Here is a 27,546-nt window from a genome sequence, read left to right on the forward strand (position 1 = left end):
GGTAGGGTGGAATTTGCTTTTCGATGGCTTAACAGTTTTTTCCGAAAAAAAATTAGGAAGAAACACACAAACCACACTCGTTTGCACACTAGTTTGGGTGTAACGGGAGACATTCAGATAATTCCTTCGTTTATTATGTCCATTAATTGAATAAACCGCAAAAGTCAGTTTCAGTTGGTGTAGTATTCGGGATATCGGAGTATTTTCTTGACGGAATGTACTACTTATAAAGCTATAAGTTACTCCTGGGTAGCCCACAAGGGATTTCGTCCGTTCTGGGGTTTAATCGGGGGACTGCACCTACATGATGAGCCGCGGACTGGTGAGAAGTCTTTCATCAAGCAACTTAACTCTCTGCCACTAATACACTCCTTTGTAAATCAATATAGTTTGTACGGCAGACTCAACTGAATCTCTCGTTTATGATATTCCTCAACTGGATGTGCTGCACAAAGACCGCCTCATGTTTCAGTCGACAAGATATTTGTTGTGTCTGCTGATTCGCCAATCTGTGGTATCTGCTGCTGACCCATTCCAGTGCCCAGTGCCGGAAAAAAGACTCATAGAAGGGAACATAACAACTATATTCCAAACAAGCGAGTGCGAGAGCAAAAGTTACAATGGCCCCACGCTATTTCAAGGGGACTTTCTGACAATGATCCAGGCTGTCTGATAGGCGTTAGTGAACACCCGTCAACATCGATAGTGCCTCTATGGAATGCCTGAACGCTGACCACATTCGGTCGTGCTTCTGTGGCGTGCATGAGGACTCATTAGCTTTTGCTGAATCGATTGAATGACTGACTGATCTGGTTGCTTGCCGGCTTTCTTGTTGAGATTTTGGTGGAGCAGTAGGTTCCGGGCGTTCTGAGGTTACTTTCAGGAATCTGACCTTCCTGATAATATCCGACATTTCGTCGTATATTTGTGAGTAGTTTCCCTTATTAGAACTTGACTCTTGTTTTATATAAAAGCCAAAAGACGTCTGATCGGAGTCAGCGAACACAGGTTTGCTGTTTAGCGAACAAATAAACGACCGTACCCGTGTTTTCTAACTAAGCATACAACATTTGTGTTCTTTCCGGAGTTCACTGGACTTCCGAAGCAAAATGTTTTCTGAATTCTTATCCCTTGAATCCTCGTGTCACGCACGCTCATGGCACAGCGTGACAAACTTCACCTTCGAAAAGCGATCCTTTTAATTTCCAGTTCCCCAAATCTTACCATGGCTGGACAATCGAACAAAGAGTTTTGCATGCATACAACTAGACAACTGGCCTGAACACAGGGTAATGCTAGTTGCCTCGGTAACTCAGATATGATTCGAGAGCAAGCGAAGCGAAAAACGCTTAGGTTCTGACATAACAGGACGACAACTCCCCATGTCTCCTGGACTATGGTTGTCGATTGTACACACCCGCTGCTGGCACACCAAGTCGAAATGTATGATTGCGTCACCAGTTGGACCGGCCACCATCTGGCTCATAAACATCTGACAAAACGGAGAGGATAGAAGATGAATGTGTGTAGCAGGTGTAGATCGGCGTGACCGGGCTTATTCGAAATGGCGCTTTGTCATGCAGGTTTATGGGAATAGTCAAATGCATAGGCGAATTTATTCAGCTGTTCGAAAAGAAGGATAACTGCCCAAGTGTGAAATCCCCGGTCTTTGTGGATTCCCATCAAATTTTCTTTACGGAGCAAAGTGCGCATAACACGATTGGGACGGTAGTTTTTGAACGGACTCGGATCCCATCAAATTATTCTTTCAGCACTTCGGCTAAGACCTCCCGTTGGCACAGAGCGAGCATCCAACTCGTAAGACGTATAAGGGCCCAGGCAATCAAGCAGTCCAATCCTAGGTACGATTGACTGGGGCATCCCATTGAATCTCTGGCGTTTGGGACAGCTGGCATACAATTATGGAACCTTTCGGAGCCGGAAACTATCAATTTTCTGGAAGCAATGCTCTTTAGAGGGAGAACAAACTTGGTGTGGATTAAGGGTGTAAAATCTTCTTTGGTTAAATTTTGGCCTCAGCGATATGCCGGAATTTAGAGGTCGATTTCGCACTCACTGGCCTAAAGAATAATAAATCCATAATGAGAAAGCCATAGCGTAAGTTATTTTTTTACGACAACTTCAAAACTTTCCCAACTCTGCTGGATCAAGGTAGCCGGAACACAGGTGTTTCAGGCATTCTAGATGAAAATACAGAAAAAATTTAGTCAAGTGGTTTATGGGTGGGCAACGCGAGATTCACTGAGCAATCTTCAGTCATGTGCGGGATCACCTCGGAAACCTGCTTAAACTTCTTCCCAAAGGTTACATTTCTGTTTTCGAAATTTTGAATTCTGTTGGTCAAAACGGACAAGGCAAATCCTAATAAAGTAATGCTCACAAGGTTGGTAAGAATTTTAACTGAAAATTTTGTCTTTCTTGAAAAAAAGCATTCATCAGTAGCACCCTTTCGGTGCCTAGCTGCCATGCCACCCGAAGGAAGCACGAGGGCTGGGATACTGTCAGGTTGCCCAAGCCTGGACAGGGGAAGTCGAGAGGCGGAGGTCGGATTCGAACCACGGACTTTCCGGTCAGTAAATTCGCGCTCTAACCCCTTGGGCGACCTCGGGCGATGAGGAATGTAGGCGGGGTAGTACTTTTATTCGAAAAACCGAGATAGTGGAAATGGAGGAATTTCAGTAGAATCTCCATTTTTTCTGAAACATCTCAACCAACTGTACTTCAGAAAGGTCACTTCATGTTTCATCAGGACCGGTGCTCAAGATATTGGTTAATTCCTCTTTGGTTGGTAGGTTGTCGAAAACTTGGACAGCAGTATACCAACTTCCTTTTTTCTAAAAAGGGCCTTAGTTGGTGTCTATTTTGGTCTCCCGTTACCACCATCGTAGTTTGCAACTGATTTCAAAACTCCTGATGAAGGTCACTCATGGTGACCAAAACTGCAAACATCGTTATGTTTTTCCTCCACTAATCACTCATTCTCACCGAACACGGCGGATATTGTAAAACAACACTATTCCACTTACGTACAGTTTGGCTGTCAGGCTGGAAGAAGGTTGATGAAAATCCGGGACGTACACCTAACTGATGAGTTCCAATTCGGGCCTGTTGAAATTCCTTCGGAAGAAAGGGTTTGGAACCCGTTGAAAAGTCAGAAGGGCTTGGTAAACAAACTACCAAGCTGCCGATTGTTTATTAAGACCTTCTGGAAAGACGCCTCAGTAGATTCAAAATTAATGCTGGGTCAACAGGAGTTCTTCAATGTCTTTAACATTGTTCCCACCAAAGAAAAGATGGCCTTTGTGTAATACACTATGATAAACAGGAAAACGATAGTTGAAGTTGTGATTCTGTAGAGTCACTCATTATTACCAATAAACGCTCCACTTAGACACTACGTCTTTTAGCGTTCTGAGTAAAATGAAAGCCAGATAACATGTGCTGATTGGTATGTGTATGAACTGAACCCGGTCTTCACCTCATGGGTATGGTAAACCGAAAGTCTACAGAAGAACAACTGTTCAGTCGGTTCCAGACTCCTTTCAATTGATTGGGAAGGACCTGGTCTTCTTATTTCCATCATTAGTTAGAACTGAGGGACATTGTAGAATTTCACAAACTGAGTAATGCAGATAGGTTTATTAAGACCTTGGTAGACCGTAGACACATAATGTATCTATATTCGAAACGCTCTTCGGTGGCTTACTGTCTATTGGAATATCAGGGGAGGGAGGGTGCCTGGGCCGAAATGCTTGGCCCGAATTATCCTGATCCTGTCAGGTTAGGTCCAAACTCCGACTTTCTTTTCAAGTATTCGCAACCTTTTGCAGCCCAATCCTGCTAATAACTTCGGAGATTAGTCGTGTTCTGTGTGTAAGTTATTCAGATGACTAGATTATTTTACCAGTGTGGGTAGATGCTCGTCAGGTATTCGCAACCTTTTGCAGCCCAATCCTGCCTCCCAACATGGGCCTCCTCCACAAAAAGATCATTCTGACTAGGTCTCATGAGCGATGCTCATTAGGGTGACTATCATATTTAATTTTTGATTATATTGGACAAAGGCGCTAAAACATACCAATGATATAACTTGGTTCATCAATACACCAACAGATAACTCTCCGTCTAGGTTGCAATTGAATAAAGCTTTTGTGTAACGTCTCTGCAGATCCGCCCACAACCAACAGGTTGCTGCCAGCTGAACAGGCGTTCAGATATAAAAAATCGCCCAAATGAAGTTAATGAAGCCACCGAATAGGAGAGTTACTGGTAATTAGCAAGCGAAATTGGCAAATCTTTGCTAAATTCCTGACCTCAGCTCATGAGAACGTTGGATTTACCAGTTCTGTGAGTTGTGAGACGCTTGAACTGTATTGGGGATCAGTCGCGCAACATTTCGACCATTACGGTTCTGAGGATGTTCAACTGTTCCAGCATTTTTCATATGACATTACTCAATAAATACAGTTGTTAACCGTCCTCGGACCATTTCCAGTTGTTTCTCCGCTTCACTGTATACCTGTACTATTCCTGTCGCCTGTTCTATCAACTTACCTCTGCTTGGTATAGCATAATTCATTCTGAGTTCGTCTGTCTCACCTGAGGACCTCTAGTCGTTTTCTAATTAGTTTGTCCCAGGATCACTTACACTGTACTGCTGTCGCTTTAAAGTCAACGAGGACGAAAGCCCTATGACTGTTTCGCACCCATTTCAATTCATTTCAGCCCGCGTGCTAATGAATGACATCAACTGATCTGAAACACACGCACGCTAGATACATGTTCGGTAGAAAACCAGTTATTTTTATACCACTTTGTGTCAGTCATGGTAGAAACGTGACTGGTGCAGTTGCATGCTTGAGTGAGCTATTATAGATTTTTGTACGATGCGGGTGTCCAAGGACGCACTTTGAGATAGTCCAGAACAGTAATGAAATCCGTACATGAACTCAAATTATAAGTAACAACTAGTGACTTGCTTTAGCAACCAGTATGATACGTTGACACCTTGATTCTGAAGCTCAGGAAGAACACCGGTGGTAAAAAAATCGCGTAGATTTTTTAAAGCCGCATCTGAAATGTGTTCTAGAGCCTTCGCAGATCACCGCTCCAAGGTTTGCTTGGTGTTTTAAGGAGCTGAACTAACGAAATAGTTTTGATGATTGTCTGAATCAGCAGAATTTCATCAGAACTTAGACTGAGATTTGATCGATAGAGAAACGAGAAGTAAAATTAAACATATAATGAGCGAAGAGGCACGTCTGGATTCAGGTGACACCCCTGACCTCTGAATTGCAGGGCTGTGGTGGAGCTGACGAGTAAACCTCTCCCGCAACGAAGTACTTGACGCCTGTCAGCACCACAAGGCATCAGATGTTGACATTGTCCCGAGGGTTTTGGTAGGCCATGGTACAAGGAGCTTGCAAAAATGGGCTATTTGAGTACAAATCTAGGCTTGTTTTATGGCTTACTTGGACTTTACGTTTGAAGTCGGTGTTTCTGTGCTCAATTCGGTTAGCACCTAGCGCATGGTTAGTGATTCGTTAGGGTGTGAAAAAGAGTCTCGCAGCTGATGAAACGTGAATTCTCTACAAATTTACTTATTCTCGCTCCTCAGGACGAATATCAAAATTGTCATAAGTATTCCGCATTTGATAGTTGTGACATCGCTACTCAACAAAGGCACCAGGCCTTCGTCTTTAGTTAGGCCCGGATGGGTCATTTTCATCCTGAGAAAACCTCGAGCTGTCCAAACGCAGACGGATAGATTTCGTGTATTTTGACTAGCAGTGCGTGGAAAGTCAGGAGTAGTGACAATCTTGAGCTCGGAACACTCATAAGTGTTGGTATTATTATCATCAACTATTACAAACAATAGTGCAAACCATTAGCACTGCTCTTTTTATCTTCAATAAGTTGCGATGGGACCACACGAGTCCTTTATCCTTCCTATGCATCCATCCAGGAACAACTCGTTTCAGTTCAACATGATCTAACACACTGTTGACGACCTCGTGGTTTTGAGTATCTAACACGAATCTGTGCGTCGCGGATGGTAAAGGTTCTTTTGAAATCATGTGGAAATCTCATGAAAAGATCTTCGAAGACAGCGTGCGTTGGAATATATTATGCCGATTTCTGAAGCCGTTCCTTCTTAGCTGGCTGCCCGAGGGAAAATTTTCATGTTTTAGCCTCAACTTAAAGAAACTTCAGACACAAACAACTCATTTCAATTTCCTTCACTTCCTTTATTCTCTGAATGCTTCATTGTAACATATAACTGAACATTTCTTTGGTTGCTGATATAGATACTCGGCAATCTAGGATTTCTAACACTTGTGCGGCCCCTTATATCACAACCGGATAATCATTCTTCCGGAAATGACCTGTCGAGTACGAAATGCGGTGCGTCTCGTTTTTTTTCAAGTCTACCTAGTACTCCTTTGTTTTCTGAGCAGCCTGTTAGATGGTAGACCTTGAAATCAGTCTACAATAGAGGAGACCCTTGTTTCGCTTCATAAAATGAATCAAGCTGTAGAATGAAGCTGCTGTATTCCAGTACGATCTGAGTGACGGAGTGGTGAAATCGTGTAGTACCCTTGGCGACCACCAGATTTCGAAAAGAAGCTTTCTGGCGCATCTCATCCCAGCAGTCTGTACGCAAAGATATCAAAAGAAGCTTTTCCTGCGTTCAGAATACCAGAACGTTATACACAGTCACTGAGAGATTTCAAAACGGGCAGTCAGATTTAACCTTTGGAGGTAGTAAATATAAATGGCGGTTTGAGCTTCAGCCTCTTTCGAAGACCAATCTTAAGCTGCAGTATGAATAATGTTTCGGACGCTTCAACAGACCGTTTCTTTTTATCAACATTTTCCAGCATCGTCGCTTACGGCAGTGTGTCGATACTAAATGTTGACACTGAACTGCGCGCAAAGACGGTTGACCGTGGCAACAAAGGCTGGAATGAGTGCAGGAAAGTTTGCTTCGAGAGGGCTACTATCGAAAGCAGTTGAAATACTAACGCTGGGTGTTGTAAGATGTAATCAGTCGGATGGACTTAGCCTTCTGTCTCACTTTTATCCCACACAAACCTGGTACATAAATATGGACAGTAGATAGATAAACAGTCCGGCTAGAAGGTGACGGTATGCTCGTCGCTGAGGTCTATTTCACGCGCCAAACCCAATGATAAGAGTGGCTAATTTCCACTTATACAGTTTCCTGTGCATTGTACAAAAGCATATGTGTATACCCCGCTGTGCAACCCGTGATAATCCGTACCTACTTGTCAGTATGTCTAGCTAGTTTCCAGGGCCGCTTTGTTTTTCTGTTTCGTTTGTCCCATCTTATCGGTTTGTCCGAAGTATAAGTACATCCTTCCTTACAAAGATCTGTCGATTGAGACTGCCCAAAGGCATTACAGTCGAATCGATCTTACAGTGATCATTTTGCAAGTGAAATGTTAAGGATATCGATCCGGAGGAACATGTTATGTCGTCACGGGACAGATAAAACTAACTTCGTCGCTTTAGGGCTTGGGTTCTCCGGCTGTGTGTGCATTGGCCTACACTTAATCAGGCCGAAGAAATGACGTTCTCTCGGCCGTAACAAACTGTCACCCCGGTAAACTTAATCCAGTTGCCGGGGTGAACATACGAATAAACGAATCACCTCTGCTGGGTTCGACGCATCCGCCCAGTGCAAAGACCGTGAGTCCCAAAGGAAGCGGGGAATGACCATGCAGGTGATCACATAAAACATGACGAATGTGTGATTCAGGTTCGGACTATCTAATGTTTTTCATCTTGATGCGTGCAGGTTGCGCAAGCGTTTCGACTGCGATGCTAATGAGGTTTGCGTGTGTGTGTGCCCTGGCAACCGTCTGTCATTTTAGCGAACAAAGGGGCCAACGTGACGGACCACAAAAGCACAGGAGCCGTTACGATAAAATCTTGTTACTGCGTTTAACCCGTTTGTTTTCCATGGTCAAGTTACGTCTGGAGGAGGTGGTACCTCAAAGCACTATTTGTTTGCGGGTCTACTGCAGCTAGCAACTGAACAAAGTCTTTCAGATCAGTCGGTGAACCGAAGGTGATTTGCTCGATCCGGGATTCATCTTGAGTGTTCGAGGACACCGTTTATGAAGCATTGCATTCACTCATCCAACTGACAAATTAATTGCCACGCTGGAGGAATTTCAGGACCATTCGGACAAGGAGAGGACACCGTTTATGAAGCATTGCATTCACTCATCCAACTGACAAATTAATTGCCACGCTGGAGGAATTTCAGGACCATTCGGACAAGGAGATTTGAACTGGTTTTTTTTTCAAAAAAAACTGCTACTATAATTGAGCGAACAGAATGTTTTTTAAAGAACATCTATACCGTGAAAATTCTCGGAGGAAACTGATTAAATACCGTTCCATTACCGGAAGCGATGTCCCGAGAACCATGGTTGACTGGCGTACTGAACATAGTTTGACCTGATGTTTACCGTTTGTGACCCAACAGGCTGATCTAGTCCTGAAGTTCTAGCAATCTTTTTTCATAGCTAAACAGCGAATTGAACGTAGGTGGAAATGAACACTCATTGGCACATTAAGGTTATGCTGATGAAACACTGTATACTGTTTGTCAGCTGAATGGACTGCGTAGAGCGCGTTTCATGATACGAAGTATGTGTTCCGGATAACTTTCTGTAAGAAAATTGTGCTTTTATGTACATGACAAGTTTGAGGGAACTTCGGACACTAGACCCACATAATATGATGAGGTCCAGATAGAATGAAACCGATAGTTCAAGCATTTCATAAACCTTATAAGTAGCCGCTTCACAATCTTGAATATCGTCCCAGCTGAAGTTGGAGGTAGTCTTTTGTGCAAATTCGATGAATAGTATAAAAAAGCATCTCTAGTGAGATTCAATTCAGCCTCTTGTTCATACCAATTCTGCTTGCATATTAGGTTTTTTCCACCAAACACGTTCATTGTGGGGTTAAAGCAGGAAATGAGACAGATGGAGAATTTTGATGAGCCCCAATGAGTGCAAAACCGGCAGTGGTTCTTCGTGCGTCCTTGTCAACCTCGTGACCAGTATTAGCTAGAGAAAATGCACATTCTTCACTTATTGACGATAGTGTAATGGAACGTGAAAGTTAGCGAGGCGAAATCGACCCACCCTCATATGACTCTTGAAACCCAGACCAGTTCCTCTTTACAGTCACTTTTCTCACGCAGAAGTAGAGAAACCCGTATTAGAGCAATCACAGTTCTACTGAAGATGTCTTACACGATTTCATGTGTCCGAGCAGCATTTGATGTGTATGGGTGTTCTAAAAGTCCCAAACATTACTACTCAACGCTAATTTCTCAAATCATCTGCATACAGCTTCCCACCATAGGATGAGTTTAATATCACAGAGTATCCCTACCGAACACCACTTGGTTGGTTGGAAGTTACTCAGGCTCTGATTGCACAAGTATGCATTGAACTACAAAAGCGTTTTGACTCGTCCTTATTCGGAACGTGCGTTTGCAATAAAAAAGCTCATGGAACTAAAGCATGGTCATCTGAGCTGGCATCAAGGTTTAGTGTCGTTCAATTTGTTCCAAAGTTTGGAAGGGTCCCGGTGACTATCCAGAAGAGCTGGTCAACTTTATTTTTAGTACTGTTCAACAAAAAAGGTCACTTTTCTGTTGCTCTATGGCGATCTCTACACGACAGACCACAGTGCCTTGAGATGAATAACTCTTAAAATGATGGCGTTTTCGTTCGTTCAAAGGGGAATTTTTAGATCTAGAGCAGTTGAGGTGGTCATTTTGGTAGCGTCTGGTTGGTTTCCGGTAACCAAAAAATTCCAAATGAAATCTCGGGGGTGAGGTCAGAAGGGAGGCTTATTGGACGGAACTCTGTATCCTGCTCAATGGTCTTTCAGCTCTTGCTATCATGAGGACTTGAGACATGCTGCAAAGAATTGCACAGTTTTTACGAAGGCCGTGACTACCTTTCTTCCGATGGCCCATTAGTGTCTTATCGATTCGCCTGATGTAGACGCTTGCACGGCTTATTCATTCATCAGTATGGTGTATGTTCCGTTACCTACTTTGCCGCCTTACTTAATTTCATCACAGTGCTCACTTTCTATAGGCTACGCTCGACCCCAACATACTACTCACAAGTAGTGAGCAGTACTTTGGGGTCTAAATGGGACCGAAGCCATAGAAATCTATAGAAGCTTTATGAGGTGTTATACAAAAAGTTACGAAGGAGAAAAACCATTAGCAAAGTAGACTCATTTGCATACCTAATTGGTTTTTATGGAAGACTCACCTGGAACACAGGGAAATCTCTCGTTTACGATGTTTTGTACGGCACATTCAGTTAGTGAGGTCAGAAGGGAGGCTTATTGGACGGAACTCTGTATCCTGCTCAATGGTCTTTCAGCTCTTGCTATCATGAGGACTTGAGACATGCTGCAAAGAATTGCACAGTTTTTACGAAGGCCGTGACTACCTTTCTTCCGATGGCCCATTAGTGTCTTATCGATTCGCCTGATGTAGACGCTTGCACGGCTTATTCATTCATCAGTATGGTGTATGTTCCGTTACCTACTTTGCCGCCTTACTTAATTTCATCACAGTGCTCACTTTCTATAGGCTACGCTCGACCCCAACATACTACTCACAAGTAGTGAGCAGTACTTTGGGGTCTAAATGGGACCGAAGCCATAGAAATCTATAGAAGCTTTATGAGGTGTTATACAAAAAGTTACGAAGGAGAAAAACCATTAGCAAAGTAGACTCATTTGCATACCTAATTGGTTTTTATGGAAGACTCACCTGGAACACAGGGAAATCTCTCGTTTACGATGTTTTGGCACGCACATTCAGTTACTTAAAAACATCATAAGCGTGCGGTTCAACTGGGTTTCAGGTGAGTCCCCCGTCTACATCTAGTTTCATGCAATCTGGGTTCAGGTAGAACATGAGGTTGGCGGAAACTCGGGGCTGCGTCTAGTTGATTAACCCTAAGAAGGGCGAGACTGGTCGTGGGCTGTCGAATAGTTTTCAGAGGCCTTGTGAGTAGTGAGATGTGACCATCATGTATACTCATTGTAAAAATTTCACAAAGTTCTATTGTGAAAGGTTGCTTCTGCTGAACAAACTGTAGGTAGTCGTGCCCACCTCATTCCGCACAAGTACATTTGCTTGCATGAAATACGCTCTTCTGCGCCTACAATATACTGTCCCCAACACATGTTTATTGACGTCCCTCACGATACTGTACATCAAGTCACGAAAATATCAGTCTCGTTATCGTGTGTGACATGCGCTGTTTACGTTGCCTGTCCGGAAGCTTTCCGTCTGTTTATTTAATTTTGTCTTTTTGAATTCATAAGCTTTACCCTCTAGTCATCGTAGTTTTAACGAGTAAAGGCTGGTCTCGTGGCCACAACTGGAAGTATCATCTTATTGGGTGAGTAGCTTCAATTTAGTCTATTAGCTCTCAAGCCTCCGTGCAACAGGTGGGTAAGAAGACCATATCTGTTACCGTTCCAACGGTCTGTTTCAGCCCAGCTTAGGGGGAGGACAATGAAACATGTGAAAACAGGTTTCCAAGACATTCAGAAGTCGCCTGTATTTTTGCGACCACCCTACACACCGGAAACGACGAATGAACGAACGGTCAGGTTATTTGACATGTAAGCAATAGACCTGTGTGCGAACATATTACCGCCTGTATAACAAACTCCAGTTAAGCCTTTTTTCCAAAGTTACGTTAGTGCTTATGTAGATGCATTTGTGCAGACATGTTTGTGTGCGCCCTCGTGAACAAAAACGGTCACTGGAAAATGTCAACCTTCGTTTATTTTGTCCGACGCTGTTCGATCCAATCAGTGGCCCTCGAAACCCTAGAGTTCGAAACTATCATGTTATCCGAGCAGTTCACATATACGATTCAAATGGCCATCACATTTTGTTAGATGTATATTTGTCTCTGTGTGGTACGAACGTGTGCGCGTGTGTTTAAAACACTACTATGAATGTTGATTTTTACACTTGCTGCGCTGTGCTGTCACCGGTTCCCCGACTCCTGTCGAATACAAGTGAAGCATGTTCGAGCACGCACACACAAACAAATGCTGTTTTTCTGATAAACATTCTAACTTGCTCTGACAACTGGCCAGACCAGTGGCTGGTCTACTTTATTGTTAGGTCGCTTTATAAATAATGTCAGTCATCATAGTAAGTATGCAATGCGTACTGTGTGAGTGTGTGTGAGTGCACACGCGTAGTGGACGTATACAGAAAACATGATCTCTGGGCACAAAAATTTACTGTATAAACAATTTGCGCTACTGCCGGTTATCTGAATCGATCCGAACAGTGATGCCATCTACAACAGTGGCATGACGAGATTGATAGCACGGATCCGTTTGAGATCGCTTGTAATACACCTCTGAAAATGGAATGGTGACTGTTCTCCTAGGTCCACCGAGCTAAAAACAACGCTCTTATAGTTCCAGGCCTTGGAAAAACCCTTTGAGTTTAGGTTCTGAAAGTGGTGTTCCGGTATGCTGTTGACTTCGTTCATCCCAGGACAGATGTGGAAAATACTGACTATCTCACATGTTGCCACGAGCAGAATTGCAAAGTTCGTTCAGTAGCCCAATAAAACCTAATACACATAGAGTTTAGCCTCCCGTTACAAAACAATTGTTGTGTAAAGTGAGTGTTTTACGCGAATTTTTTGTGAAATTTTGGTTCAATTAGAACATGAAACTGAGAGAAACCTACCTGATGAGATCCAAGAAGAGTAAAACGGCTCGTGGGCTGTCGAATGGTTTTCAGCCAACTTATGGTTAGCTTCCTCGAAGAAAAACTCTTGGGAACTTCGCTTATTATAACTGGTGTATTCACACCCCGTTAAGTAACCGGATAAAGGAAACGAGTGTGAAGAATTCTCATCTACGGTTTTTGAAATCTCAGTAAGAAAGGTAGGAAAATAGTGATTAACTTGGTGGAGAGTATTCACATGGAGACTGGTGGTGATCAAAATAAAAACACTGAGGCTTTCTAGGTAACTCGTAATTTGGAAGGAAGTGAGGTCGACCTATCTTGCTCGCAGCCTTTCGTGCCATGTTGCCCTTGCGTGAGGCACATGGTTGCAACATGTAGACTAGTACGGGCAAATCCTAGTTAGTTATGAACATTTAGGGATCTTACTAAAGCATATTGAGTCGCTCACCTCTTTCGGGTCAACTATCCGAGCAATACACATATCTGAATGCGACTTGCATTAGAGTTCAACACGTAGTACACCCCAACCAAAACGGAGCATGAATATTGACCCGGTGTCATGTGAGGTCAGCTGAGTTGGTCACTGCTGCAAACCTGGTGCACATAGGAAGTACACCGTCTAGACATGTTATCTGAACTGGTGAAAATTAGTAAACAAGTTAGTTATAGTCCCCGAATGCCAGTTGGCTCATCTATCACAATGAGGGCGCTTTCATTTACGATAGTTCAGTCGGAAAAGGTGAGATCTTAGGACCATAAGAGCCTATTCGTTCCTCCTGAAGTTTGCAACACCTAATGGAGTTTCGGCAACTTTTTGTAAAAATTCAGACACCTCATGACTTCTGATGTGCGGCCTTCATAAACAAAAAGTTTGAAAGTGTTTTTCCAAAACACTGACCTTCTTAAGTGAGAATTTTCAGAGAAACATTCCTAGGAGGGTCCTTAAAAATGATTTGTGTCAGTTTCCGACAGGTTACCCTCCCGAGATGTTAGAGATTTCATCTATTCTTTCCTCAGACTGTTTGGTCGACTGCTCAGCCAACTGTTTAGTCCATATATAGTCCAGACGCAGATCCTTCTCAAACGTTAAAAACGCGCACAGCCTTCACGATGTTCCAAACATAGCCTTAAACTGTGCAAAGAACAGCAGCCACTGTTCTCGGCGCTCGTAGTGCGACTTCTGCAGACTGGTCAACCGGAACAGTGGTCCGGTGAACGAACGAGTTTGGTTTACTGCCCTCAGGGGTTTCGTCTGTCATTTCGTTTCCCAGTCAGCAGACGCCGATTCTTTGTTTTTCCCTGTAAACCTGCCACCTCATGGAGGTTGGAATAAATAGACCAGGCAGGGTCAGTCATTTTAACGGTATGTCATCCGATCTAATTATAATTCTGTTCTTTGTGCACGCCACAGCAAACCTGGTGGGTGCGCGCGCTGGTTTTAAACAAAGATGACGCAATTGCCCACAGTCCGCAGTCTGACAGTCACATACTTCATCCATCCACTACGCCAACTGGTTTTTCATCGGGATACCATGCTCGGCCATGCGTGCTTGTATGTTCGCAGCCACACAAAGAACGGTCGAAAAGACAAAAAGATAATCCCGGCTGGGACGTCTTGTTTGAGAGGGGTGGGCGAAAGTTCACGTGTTCAGCGACGAGGGCGATGCAATGACATCGTCTGACCAGGAGGAAGTTTGCTTCTCACGGACCATCTGTCACGTGTTCGAAATGGAGGGCCTGATGCATTGGGTTATAACCAGGGGACAAATATGTTAGACCATTCACTGTCCAATTCTGACCATATACTTGTAAAGTTGTGGTAAATTGGCTGCCGAGAGATCCAGGTAACTCCCAGAAATCTCAGTCTTCTTGGCATTGATGTTTTCATGTCCTGTGGTAACTGCGCCCAGACCGGAAAAGATCCGGATATAACTGTTCATGCGCATGGTGTGAATGATACCTTTCTTTTGGTTTCACACAGCACCACCAGGTGAACTAAAGAGGGGTGGATTTTATGAGCCCCAGCACAGTTAATCTCTAGGTGGCCTTGTGTACCTGTATGAAAAGTATTTACAGGCGCATAGTGTGTACAAGAATTTGTAGACACATGCACACTTGGCAACTCCGTATATATCGCTCGAATGTCCTGAAACTTCCGGCGTAGATAGATGCTGTTTATTCTTGTTTATGGTTGTAAAATGAGACAGAGAACTCGACGAAAAATACTAGTTTAGTCCGAGACCTTAACCGCTAGTTGTGTCATTTTGTGTAAGTAGGAAGTCGGTTGTGTCTCACGTCGACCGTCTGCGTTAACTACAAGTTATCGACAAGTTACAATCTCTGTGTATCACCTTTGCTCAAATTTGGAGTGTTTTTTTTTCCAAAAAAAAAAACTGAAAAATCGAAGGCTCTTAGAGTTTTTGACTGCGTTTTGGTTTATCTGGTGAGATATTTATCACCGCTAAACTCCGTTTACTTCGTCCAGAACTGATCTATCGGCATTCAGTATTCGCCCAATGAAATTTACGTTTCTAAAGCCACGACGTATCCCCTGGTGGACCAAAACAGACAGGCAATCGAGTTGAGAATACCAGTCCAAACTTTTGACCCCCACTTAGGCTAGGAAATTATTCCACCAGAATTTTTTGCCAGACTGTGGTTGATTCAGTGAACAATGAAATTTGTTGAGTTGCGAAAATGTGAACGTAGATTAGGGTATTTTTAGTTCGCTCACTTACGCAACAAAATGCACCATTTTGGCGTAAAAAGTTTTATTCGACTCGCAAACGTTTTGCAGCTTAAAGCGTCGTGCAACCAAGGAGCCCCGATATAATCCCAAAGTCTGGAGGAACAATAGTCCGATCAGAGCATCACGTATCTATGAGCTGTGCTTTCAGAAAAATACACCCTTGGTACGCCTACTGAATGCTTGGAAACTACGAGATCTAGCCCATCAGATGCCATTGGGTTCAAATAAGAGTTCCGTTTTGCATAATTTTGACTTTCGGTCCCGGTAGCTCGAAGCAAAGCGAAACTAGTTGTGGGCTCCCGAAGAGCTTTCAGCAACCTTATGTTTAGTGTGTTACTTCCGTACACTGCATTGCGATGTCTCGGATGTCTTACCAGCTGAAACTGAGGTGGCCTCGTGCAACACACTCAGTTGGAGATTATAATAAGCAAGAGATGTAGCTGCGATTGAGATGGGTTTCCAGTGAAAAATCAAATTGACATGTGAATCAGTGTAACCATCAAATATGAACGATGCCTTAAACCACATTTCCCAAATTCCAAATATTTTTGAACGTTGAAGCACTACAAAGCGCTTGTCATTGTCCCTTAATTTCATTCCAGTTTACAAAGATGCGATGATATTTCTGGATTCCCTAACCTGAGCTCGCCTTCTCTCAGTTTCTGGCCTCCAGCTACTTCTGCGCTCGCACCGAAAAGTATGGTTGGTCCACTCAAAGTATGTACGGATCTCCACCTACATGATACAATGACCAATTCTAGCACGCCATTGAGGACCATTCGAGATACAGATATGTTCAAGCCCACCGCTACCCATGTGAGCAATCAGCCGCAGTTGTTCAACTCTTACGGAGGCATTGATACCAGACATGCGGTTGGTGGTGATAGTCACCTCCAGGGCTGTTCATCCTCTTCAATGGACGAAGAAGTTGCGGTCCAGTTAGAATCCCTCCAACAGTCACGGGAAGTTGCAGACGAACTACGAGTACTGGCGGGTTTGTCTGCGCTCCAGGATGGTCAAGAGGGATGTGCATTATCGAACGACGTATCGCGGATCCAGCAAGCGGGGGTGATGCTTGGCGATGGAGGAAAATTATCCGGCCCTACTCAGATAGACCTGGCAGAGAAAACTGTGAACCAGGCATCCAAAGAGACGAGGTTGTCCATAGAGGATGTCCAACTTGATTCTAATCAACTGTCAGATTGGCAGAAAAGCGTACAATCCCAATCTACGATAGACAATGGCCCGATGAATGAGTCAGATGGAACATTCCATACGCCTAAATCAGAGTCACCAGACTTCAGGCCAGTCAGATCACAATCGGCAATCACACCATCAGAGAGAGGTGAGTGGGGTAACTGGGTAAAACTTTGCCGCATTCAGTGGGTGCAACAGTTCAAAATCGACATCTGATCAATGTGATCGATGTTCCATGTTTCCTCGAAACATGACAGATTGAGGGATCTTCCAAAATTTCGGGAACCCCGAAATCAACTTCTCTGTTCTCAAATTATTATGACCATGTTTGTCAAACGAACGTCAACCTGCTGCTGAGCGTTGGCCCTACGCCCTTTTAATTTTATTCCAATGTAAAGGATAGAATTTTGATGTTTCTGCAAACACGCTGATCTTAGGACCAACGTTATTTCCAATGTCTTCTCTGAAATATCGACGCAGATTCATTATGGCTGCCTAATAAGATTGTCACATTCACGTCACTCTCCAGTTTATCTCCTGCCCTGGCAAAGTTTTCTGTTGAGTCCATATCAAACAGAAGAAACAGTGGACTTGAGTCTCACCATGCTTGGACCTCATTAGTTCCTCAGGCAGTCCCGAGAGGCGAGCAAGAAACAAGGCATTACTGAGCCGTCTTTCGAGCTGTCGAACCAATCAATTACATTGCTCAGGTGTGCACAAGTTTTCATTTTCAAACCTGACAACTCAGTCACGTACAGCATTCGTTGTTGGAATAGTGACAACGCTCACAGAATTTGAACAGCAACACCACTAACGATATGCACTGCTGAGGAGCCCTCGTAAGAGTGGAACTCCAGATCAGTCCTTTCCCCTTTATTGAGGACTCAATGAAATGGTTACACAGGCCAGCAGAACTTTTCAAACGGGAAGGATATAGATGTGGATACTACGAATACTATCTCTTGTTTTCACTACAATCCTAACAAAAGATCTTTCTGTCACTCCGATGTCAAAGAAATCGATTTTATAGAATCCAGTGCTACTCTCGGTGAGATGTTAACTTTACCCCAATGCCACCGAACTGAATAACGCAAGTAAACTACTTTCTCCGTTTTATTCGACAGATAATCCCGTCAGCCTGACATGCAGTGATCCGCATTCATCTACTGAGGACTCAGACGAGGGAATGAGTATGGCTCGGTTTGAACAAATGACCAATTCCGTGCAACCCGATCAAACTGGGCTGTATTTTTGTCATTTGTGTGAATTCGCTGGTGAGTTACTCGATGCTCTCGCTACCTGTGATTTTCATGGTCGGTAGCCGGTACCTCCGGGCTGTATTGGCGATTGAGTTTACAAATTTCAACACCATTCTGTGTGTAGTAAACCTCGGTTCATGCCTGCTCCGCAAACTCTCACAGGTGATTTCGCAATCTATGTTGTTGTCTCGGTGACCGAATGAGTAACTAAATCGCCCCCCTCACCAAATCAGGAATTGAGTGGTTGCTGCTCATGGCAACATGCTCGTGAGAACATAACTTTCTTCTGTAAGCATATGATCTTTGATTATCGCTTGTGGGCTTGGTACCAGCTGAATTAATATAAGAATTCCGGGGAAGAGTATGTTCCATGTTTGGAAACTTTTGGCCTATCAACAGTCTTCCTGAAACTGATCAGCCCAATGGAATGCAACTCGTGAAAGTAAACAGCTTTTTTTTACAGAATTAAAGTGGATGTTTTCAGGGGAACTCTCATGGAAGCTACTTTCCAACAAAAGCCATGTGGTAGGGATGCCTTCACGAAGAATAGCCCAGCAGACGGTAAAACGATACCGTTATTGCCAGGTCCATCTTGCAGGAAGTAGTGCAACCAAAAGTTTTCGCAGAGGAAAGCTGGATTCGGACAAATCATGGATCGGCAGTTTTGCCGTCAATGTGTGTCGTGACACGGTCAGGAACGCCAGCAGAATTTTAACAAATACACCACAATTCCATGTCCTAGTGGGATTCATGATCCGAAAACAAACACGGTGCATATTCGGAATATAGGACCCAACGAAGGGAAATGTCAAACAACGAACTAATCAGTATTGATTACCACGCGGGTAGGAATTTCGTCGTATTTTAACCAACTTTTTGTTTGACAACCATTGTTTGACAACCGTTGCAGAATGATTTAATTGTCCAAAATTCCTGTAGGAACTGCAGAGAAAGTTACAGTTGAATGTATGTATTTGTCAACCGACGTTGAGGTTTTCTACTGTGGCTGCTTAGCCAGTCATAATTACTCACGGGATTGAAAGGAACCGCCCACGCAGTTACTCACTGGAAAGTCCTTCCTGTGAAGAAATATTAAGTTCTCAAAGATTGATGAAACTGGGCTTGGATTCTGAGCAAAACACAGTTAGGACAATACCGTAAACAGTCTCGGCTCATTCGTTCACTTCTTTGCTGTTCCAAGCTAAAGAGTGTGACAAACTGAAAAATTAGTCTTGACGTAACTGGTGGAAATTATTGGTCTGGACACCAGACAGAACAGAATCCCTCGTTTTTTAGAGTTTCCAACTAAATGTGCTTCACAAAACCTACCTCGTGTTTCAACTGACACGATATGTGGGATACTACAGTCTGCTTCCTCGATATAACATACTACTTATATGGTTACTGAAAAATCTTTGACAGCCCCATATCGGTCCCACCCTTCTTGAGGTCAACCACATATTTGCAGTCTTCAAGTTTATGTCACCTTTACTTTCTACTTGAAAGTAAGTTTGAGCACAAGTGCCGAATTACATACAAGCGGATAATATTTTAAATCAGTGGTGCATCTAGGTTTCTTAAACTCACAAGCTTTGCAACTTAGATATCCATATTCTGATATTCTATACTGGAACATTCTCGCAAAAGAAACTGCATTAGTTTGTGTTAATTTTTGGCTACCAACACGATCGTCTGTTTTGGCTCACAGTAGTCAATAATCAATAGGAAAACCTTACACACACAATATATCTGTATCCCTTCTGGTGAAGACCAGGAGACAAGCTCTCGGAAGAGACCACTTTCGGCCTGGCGTTGCACCTTGTTACGCCGCAGGGGGAAATTGTACGGCCAAAGATTCAAGTCATATGAGCCAGAACCATTCAATTGGGTGAGAAAAAATGGCTGCTATGGTCTCTGCTTTTGTTACTCGAGAATGACCGTTGCTGGCATAATCAGTGGCGGATATGGGTGGCTCTAGCTCCCTTGAACAGAACGTCAGCATTCAATGAGTGTTTATTTGAATAATTTTCCAGAGCAGACCGTTTACTACTGCTATTTCCCCACAAATATTGGTTTGAATCAAAGCACCAGTATCGTTTACTTGAGGTTTCCGATAGGATAGTGTATGAGAAAGAGAAATGAGGGTGTCAGAGGGAGTGCCGACCAAATCAGAGAAAGGCCTTTCCCAGTCTACATCGGATCAAGTATTGAGGGTTCGTTTTGGATGACATTCTGGGGAATCACCACCCGATTGCTGCAGAACCTCTTGCAGAATTTGCTTTCTGCTTGAAAAGAGCTAGCCGGCACGACCTTACCCAAGAACATCTTATTACCTATAGGCCGGAACATTTGGAAATCGAGATATTGTCGTAACAGCCAGCTGGCAAGCATTAAATCCTCTCTCAATTACCTCCTTTCCATGAAGTACCATGCTCACACGCAGCACTCTAAATGAAGTCGTACGGATGCTGCAATAAACCCGCTGAGCCAAAGTTGATCAAAGCCGTTGTAAGCTTAAAAGACGGTCTAAAGTTAGGCAGTCCTGCTCTTCTATCTCCATGTTCCGAAGTACGACAGACCTCGAATGTCTAGCCTCTGAAGCTGCTACAAGCTACGGTGACTTACTGGCTATGTTAACTTGCGCGCGTTCTCATTGAGCGAGAGGTTCCAGCCCCGTTAGTTATTTCATGGTGACCGTCTTGTAGCTCCTCTCAGGTGTTTCGGATGCCCATAGGTCTCATATCATCTGCAGAGAAAGGATTCACCTCTTGGGGGGTCGAGTAGGTTGTTGACGTGTAACAAAAACGACAGGGGTCACAATATTGAGTCGTACACTACCCTACGGCTTGCAGCAGCCGTGGGTGATAAAACATCCACGTACGAAAATTAGAAGCTTCGTTGGCCTTACAAATCCTCCATCCACACAACGATATGATCACTCACGCCCACTTAATTTGGTTTTACAACCAGGAACGACAGAAGTAGATGCCATTTCAACACTCATTCGCTTGATAGTTCTTGTCATGTTTCCTAATGACCGAGACCAGATACCAAGAGAGAATACAAGTTGCCGGCCTTAGATTAGCCTGTTTTCCTTTACGTTCAGGCAGATTGGAAACCGGAGACTCTTTTCAATCAGCTTGTATGAAAATTTTTTGGATCATGCCCAAAACCTACACCTCCTATTGGTGAATATGACCGCTGCTCACCTATTTTCGCTGAACATCCATCTTTTGAAAAGGGATGGTTGCAAATTCTGAAAGGGTTTGTTTAGCCATGTGGGAGATATTCGCCGCCCATAGCCTTAGCTGAGTTCACCTTCACTGGCACTCATTGATCCTAAAGTACGTTGCCCAGCTAGCTAATATGGAAATGAGTCTCCATGATCCATTCGAATCGGGGGAGTCACGGACATTTGTGATTCTGTTCCTGTGTGATCCTTGCCAAAATTCAGGGATCCTAAAACCCTTTTAGTGTATCCTCTGTTTGTATATACATACCGTAATATTTATAGGTTAGGGGTTTCCTCGCCTGATGACTTACATGTAACGAACAATTTTTGTTTGTTGTGACTAACCTTTTACGAGAACGCTTGTAACTAGACAGTTATTTCAGAGATCGTCCACGCACGTTGTCTGTGCTTCAGGACTGACAGAACTTCCAACGGAATCCTTTCCTATCGGAGACTACAGACGCTATCTGGTGTGCGATGTTTGTAATAGTACGTTAGACCTTCGTGTGGTGAGCTAAGGTCAGCCTTACTTATCACTCAGTCTGGATGAAAGCATAACTCTTCTCCAGTAACGAGTGAAGACTTTATTATTTTCATAGTGTAGCAGTATTGAATGAAACAAAAATGGTGTGTTGTCTCCAAATCATGACCTAAATCTTAACATGTTTACATAGTTTTTGATTTTTGGCTGGGACCAGTAATGTTCATGTGGTTGAAGTGGGTTGGGACCAAGTGACTGATAAATCACCTTCGCAACTCTTTATGCGAACTTATTCCTCAATGATCTCGGCTCCGGAAATACGTGGAGTTGAAGGGTCATTTCAGATATTCCGTCCACTAGTAGTCATTGACCCAAACACCGCCGGGACGGTTCGAACTGTCCACAAACCTGAAGCAGAGTGAAATTCACCTAGAATGCTGTGACCATCCATTGATGTGTACCGCAGCCGGCGCTACATCACGCTCATCTACGACCGGCAAACAATATGTTGAGTGTTACGGCACAGTTTCCAAACAAAACATGTCTCTAGCTGCCCTGCTAAGGTCGACAAGTCACCTGAACGATGTTTTTTGAATACCGCGTCACTTCCGTATCGGAAAAACAACAAAGTTTTCGGGATCAGGTCAAAAGTGTTAAAGTTCGTTATTGCTGCTGTGAGCATCGGAACCATACTGTATGCACTCATGCTGCTGTCAGTCTCCACACCAGCTAACAGAGCAAAATGCCTTAAGGGAGTTAGGATATTTCTGGAGGGCCACTCATCATTACTCGAACACTTTCCCACATGGTTGACTGTTGATCCAAGACTGCCGGTCAAATATCGCATTAAATGACTGTTGCAAACAATGTCGCTGCACTAATCCGAGATACGGGGAGATCTTCTTCCAGATTGAAGCTCTTATGTGGCAGATGTAGCAAGTTCCTCGCTTCCTCTTGACAACATGTACTGACTAGAACCAAGTGATTGCAGCTCGGTGAACTCAGGTTAGCGTCACACCACTACGAAGATAAGGAGCGAGGTCGATTGGACTACTCTGTCCATTCGACTGCGTGACAACGGTCTGAGTCAAATAATCATGAATCAGCACAAAAGAGTGCAGGTGTGTGTCTCCACCCCGTAGCCTGAGCGTGAACAGGCGTGTGTGCGTGTGTGCGTGGCCTGTCCAGGCTAGATGTACGAGTAACGGTGAGAACGTGCGGACGAGCGATCGGGGTGCGCGCAATACGTTTGTCCAGGAAAGTAGGAAGCAATCTTCTGGCGATTCCTACAAATCGACAATAGTGAAGTGGTTAGTGAACCCGGAAAAAAGGATGGTGTATTCCTCGCGTGATCACACTCATTTGTGAGATGTTTGTGTGCTCAACCCCACAAGTTATATTCTTGTGTGGTTTCTTATTCGATGACTAGAATGCAAAAATATCATGCCAATGTATTCTCCTAATTCACAGTGACCGGTCTGGCAGACTACTGAAATTTGCCTCCGAATACGAAAGATATGGTTCCAGTCCGGTGCTCTTCCTAAGACGAACCTAAACTTATTCGCATATCCGTGAATGATAGGAAGGAACTTGTGTGAATAGATATCATAGAAGTAATGCGCCATTTTTTGCGCCACTGAATTATCAAATCTATTCGAAACATGGAATGAGCAAAGTGGTGATCGGTATGTAAAACAGAAGCTGAAGGAAGGTGTAGTTCAAACCTCCAACCTCTTCACGGGCATTCTTCCGTTTTGGAGTGTGAGGTTAATGGGCTGCAGTCCTCGTGTCAACTCAGTTATCGACCCGGTGGGATTCACTAGAACCAATGGGGCGAATGTCTGTGACCCGAATTGTGAGTTGATTGCAACTCGTAAGCATAAATTGGGTACTGTAAAAGATCTTTAGACATAGTAAGGAGGGTATTTTGGCTCAGTCGAAATGTTCGTGAACTGTTTTGTGGGTTCTCCGTAAGAAAGTTAGAAAACTTCGTTCAACCAATAGAAGGTCCTGTGTTTTGGTATTACTGTTTTTTACTTTCCTTCAAGCACTCAAATTCTGGTCTTGTTTTTGGTTGATACCCTGACAGATTTGATTGAACATCATGGTAGTCATAATGGCGAATGTAGGTGATCTGAAGTCGAATGTAAACCAAAGTGATTCATCCAGACGGCGTCACAGAAGTCTGCTATTCCCACTTTGTGACTATGCAGCAAGTTTCGAAACGCTTAAGTTGGTAGTTGTCAGACTAATGACCCGTAAAACTTTGTGGAACTGTCATTTGATACACACCCTTCATTCACGTAGCTGGAAATAAAGGTCTCGAAATAGTAACAACGCTTTGTTGATAAGTGAGGTGCAGCGCCATTTTTCGACACCAGTGCGTTTTGTTTGACAAATGCAAAAGGGCTACATAGGTAAGTGGTTGCGGATGCAGCGTAAACACATAATTCTAAAGGGGACTCCTTTGCACAAGCGATCTGAGTTTTGGGACTTGAATTAACATTGTTTTACGTGACATCCACCTTGATGAAAGACATTCGACAACGAGCACTCCCCCTTGCGCCAGCTGTTTGCCCATCCGCCCCTTCTTGTCACCATACCAACCTACTTTTATCGGACTTTATCTTGTGTCAAAAATCCATGGTTACGCGCGCGAGGGGATCTGGGGTCGTTTCAGACACTCAACAGATTAGGAAACTCAGTAGCCGGCCTAATTAGCATATTCCACTCAGCCTAATTTCGATAAACTTATGGAAGCCGTAGGTGGCTGTGGAAGGGGAACGGTGTTTGTGTTTCCAGGCCTATCGGTGAGGAAGCAGGCGAAAAGTTTAAACGTAAAGCCATTTTGTGCATAATCCCACTTCCCCAACAGTCTGCACAGGACTGGCGATGTCTGGGGATCAGTCGGTTTCAATCACCGGTCGTTTTTGCAGGGTTGGCCAATCAGTTTTGCTAATTAACTTCAATGTGTGTGTGCGTGTGTGCGCGCGCTGATGAGTGGTGGTGAGTGTAATTGAAAATACAACGCTGGTTTCCTAAAACTGATATGCTGTCGGTTAATCGCTTTTATCTTCGTTATCCCTTCTTCGGTCGAGTAGCCCCTAAAGCCATTCTCTTCTGATCCACCAATCAGTGTACATCTTTTTTTAACTCAAAGCGGTTACACAGTTCAGAGTTGTGCACAGTAAACAAACGATAAACAAGCACGTACGCATATGGGAGCCCGGAGATGGTTTTACTCTGTTTCAGCCTCTATTTATTCGCGGGGTAAACATGCCTTTGTCTGCAAAGGCCTCTGCAACAAAAAATGGGTAATTATTTCGTATGGATTTAGAGGTCTCTGTTGTTATTGTCGCCGCCAGTGTTGTTCAGACTACTGCCAGCCTGCCATCTGCAAGTCTGCCACCGCCTATCTTCATCACTCCGTTGGGTAGAAAAGCCCGTGCGCGCGAGCACACACACACAAACAGAGATACATGAAAGGATTCGCACAAGCACTGGCCTAGCCTGTACATTCTCCAAAGAAAAGCCCCCAACTCAAAAAGGTTCAGTTCCAGGCAGTCTCATTGTTCCACAGTTTGTCCTGACCCTCTGCTCCACTCACGCAATGCTTCCAACCTCCTCTCCATAGGTACTCCATTCTTTCCCAGTTGTAGTCGTCCAGCAGCTGAGCAGGTGTTTGCAAAACAATCGTAATTAATCCGTTTTGCGACAAATAAGTTCTACAATAATAATTTTCTGCTCCGTACGCAGGTGTGCAACTGTAAGATAACTAGGGTGGAGACGACAAGAGATGATGGCAAGAACCATGTCAAGCAGATGATGCCCGATACGGCGCAATTGTACGCGTACCGTGCTAACTGCTCACTGGGCAGCTGAGTAGCTCAGTGTCCTGGATAAAAACGGTTGTCTTCGAAAAGCTGAAACACAGGTTTGTATGGCGGTGAATTACTAGCAGTTTGTTGTGCTCATTTTCCAAGAGGTTAAGCTGAATGAAATCCAACAAAAGGCTAAAAAGAGAAGCAAGAGACCAAACAGTTGAGGATGGCGTTTAGTCTGGGAGAAACTGTGTAAATATTTGGCTTGTTGAAGGATTTCTTGACATTCTGCACCTGTATTAAATTGCTGGGGATGCTACCCTTATTTCAAAACTATAACAAATCTTTCTGGAGGCGATATCAGGCCACTGAAATAAAGTACCCGGGGCAGAACGTCAGTGAAGGCAACATAAGTGATCTAAGCATAACAGTTTTCATGTTGCCAGTACGGTCACTTGGTCGGCCACCAAAGATTTCACTATCAAACACGGATAGCGTAATCAGCTCTATGCAACCAGAGAATACTTTAACTGACGGATAAACGGTTAAATGCAACTTGTGTACCTAGTCATTCCTTTATTCAGGTGAGACGACTTGGCGAGATCATTTCTTTGCCTTTTTCGGTAAACTTCTTCAGATATGGCCTGAAAATAAGCACTCTCTTACGGTCATCAGTGGAAAACTCAAAGATAAACACCACAGTTTCATCTAATTTTGTGAAATAAATTGACTTGTCGATGGCAGTTCATTCCAGTAGAGATCCTGCATTCCTCTTTTGTTTCAGAGATTACCACATGTCAATTCACATCAGAATCTCCTTGTTTGGCTAAGGTCCAAATGAAACTTAGACAGACGCAGTTTATCACGCACATGGTTTTGTTTGGCGCGTGATGCAGTGTCGTTGAAATGTGAATACACTTCAATCATTCGATTTAGGTGTCAAATGTAATTTGGACTTACAAAAAAAACCAAACGGTAAAGGAAAACCTTGGTGTGTAGAACTTGTAGTCATATCGGTCTCATTTGGACAGCCCTCTTACTTTTCCGATTTAGTACTAATAAGTTCACGCTAGAGCGAAGAAAAGTGGAGCCCCTGGTTTGCTTGTCAATATTGTGTATCCACGGCTGTGCTTGGGGCTGAACTCCGCCCCGTGAAGTCGCTTTGGTCTCTCTACCAGAATTACACAGGATAACCAGTCTCCGGGGCGTGAGATAGATCCACATGACACACTCGGAAGAATCGAAGGATTGCTGAAATCGGTGTGGGTGGAACTTCCCTAAACTTTTTGGGATTCGTTTGCCAACTACCCAAAACTTTGGTACTCATTTGAACGCATATCAGTCCAATAGGATTTTTTTTCTTCATCGTATCCTAGTAGCTTTGACGACTTGGTGCTTTGTTTTGGTCACTGAGTAGCCCATTGTGGGATATATTTGTTGGTCACTGTATACCCACACTGAGCCCTTTTTACCCAGAAGTTATGGAGTTCAAGCCTACCTTTTCCCTATATCCAGAAGAGCCGGGATTGGTAACCGAAAGCAGTCTATCAAATAGTCTGAGGATGCCTAACCAACTTTGTCGGCTCGATGGTATTTAAAATCAGACGAAACAGGATGACGACCCTGAGGTCAGCGTTTCTGTGGTTGACCTTCAACTCCTTATTTGTGTCGACGCTAGAAGCATCGTCTAACACATTCATCACTGTTTTTACCGGACAATATTTTTGGACAGGGAGCTGGAGTAAGCAGACTGCGACCTGTTTTGATCGGACGTGACGATTAAGCGGTTAGCAGCTGTTCTGCGGCACAAAACACAACGGACCTGAACAAAGTATGCAGGTAGCCTGGGTGCACCACTTCCGTTTTCACTCTGTTAACAAACCACAGCTTATCGCACCCCCATCGTCTATCAAATAGTCTGAGGATGCCTAACCAACTTTGTCGGCTCGATGGTATTTAAAATCAGACGAAACAGGAT

General features: G+C 43.8%; 1 protein-coding gene across 1 annotated transcript in view; it reads left to right on the forward strand.

Annotated features, from left to right (window-relative positions):
* Positions 1-27,546, forward strand: part of T265_05500 (hypothetical protein) — a gene marked incomplete at both ends in the record, with an annotated part of 44,449 nt that overhangs the window by 12,340 nt on the left and 4,563 nt on the right. The window contains 2 exons of the mRNA XM_009170522.1: positions 16,181-16,923; positions 17,900-18,049. Coding sequence (XP_009168786.1) covers positions 16,181-16,923; positions 17,900-18,049 — 893 coding nt within the window. The remainder of the gene's footprint in view (positions 1-16,180; positions 16,924-17,899; positions 18,050-27,546) is intronic.

This window comes from Opisthorchis viverrini (genome assembly GCF_000715545.1).
Source record: "Opisthorchis viverrini unplaced genomic scaffold opera_v5_110, whole genome shotgun sequence".
NCBI classification, from domain to species: Eukaryota; Metazoa; Platyhelminthes; class Trematoda; order Opisthorchiida; family Opisthorchiidae; genus Opisthorchis; species Opisthorchis viverrini.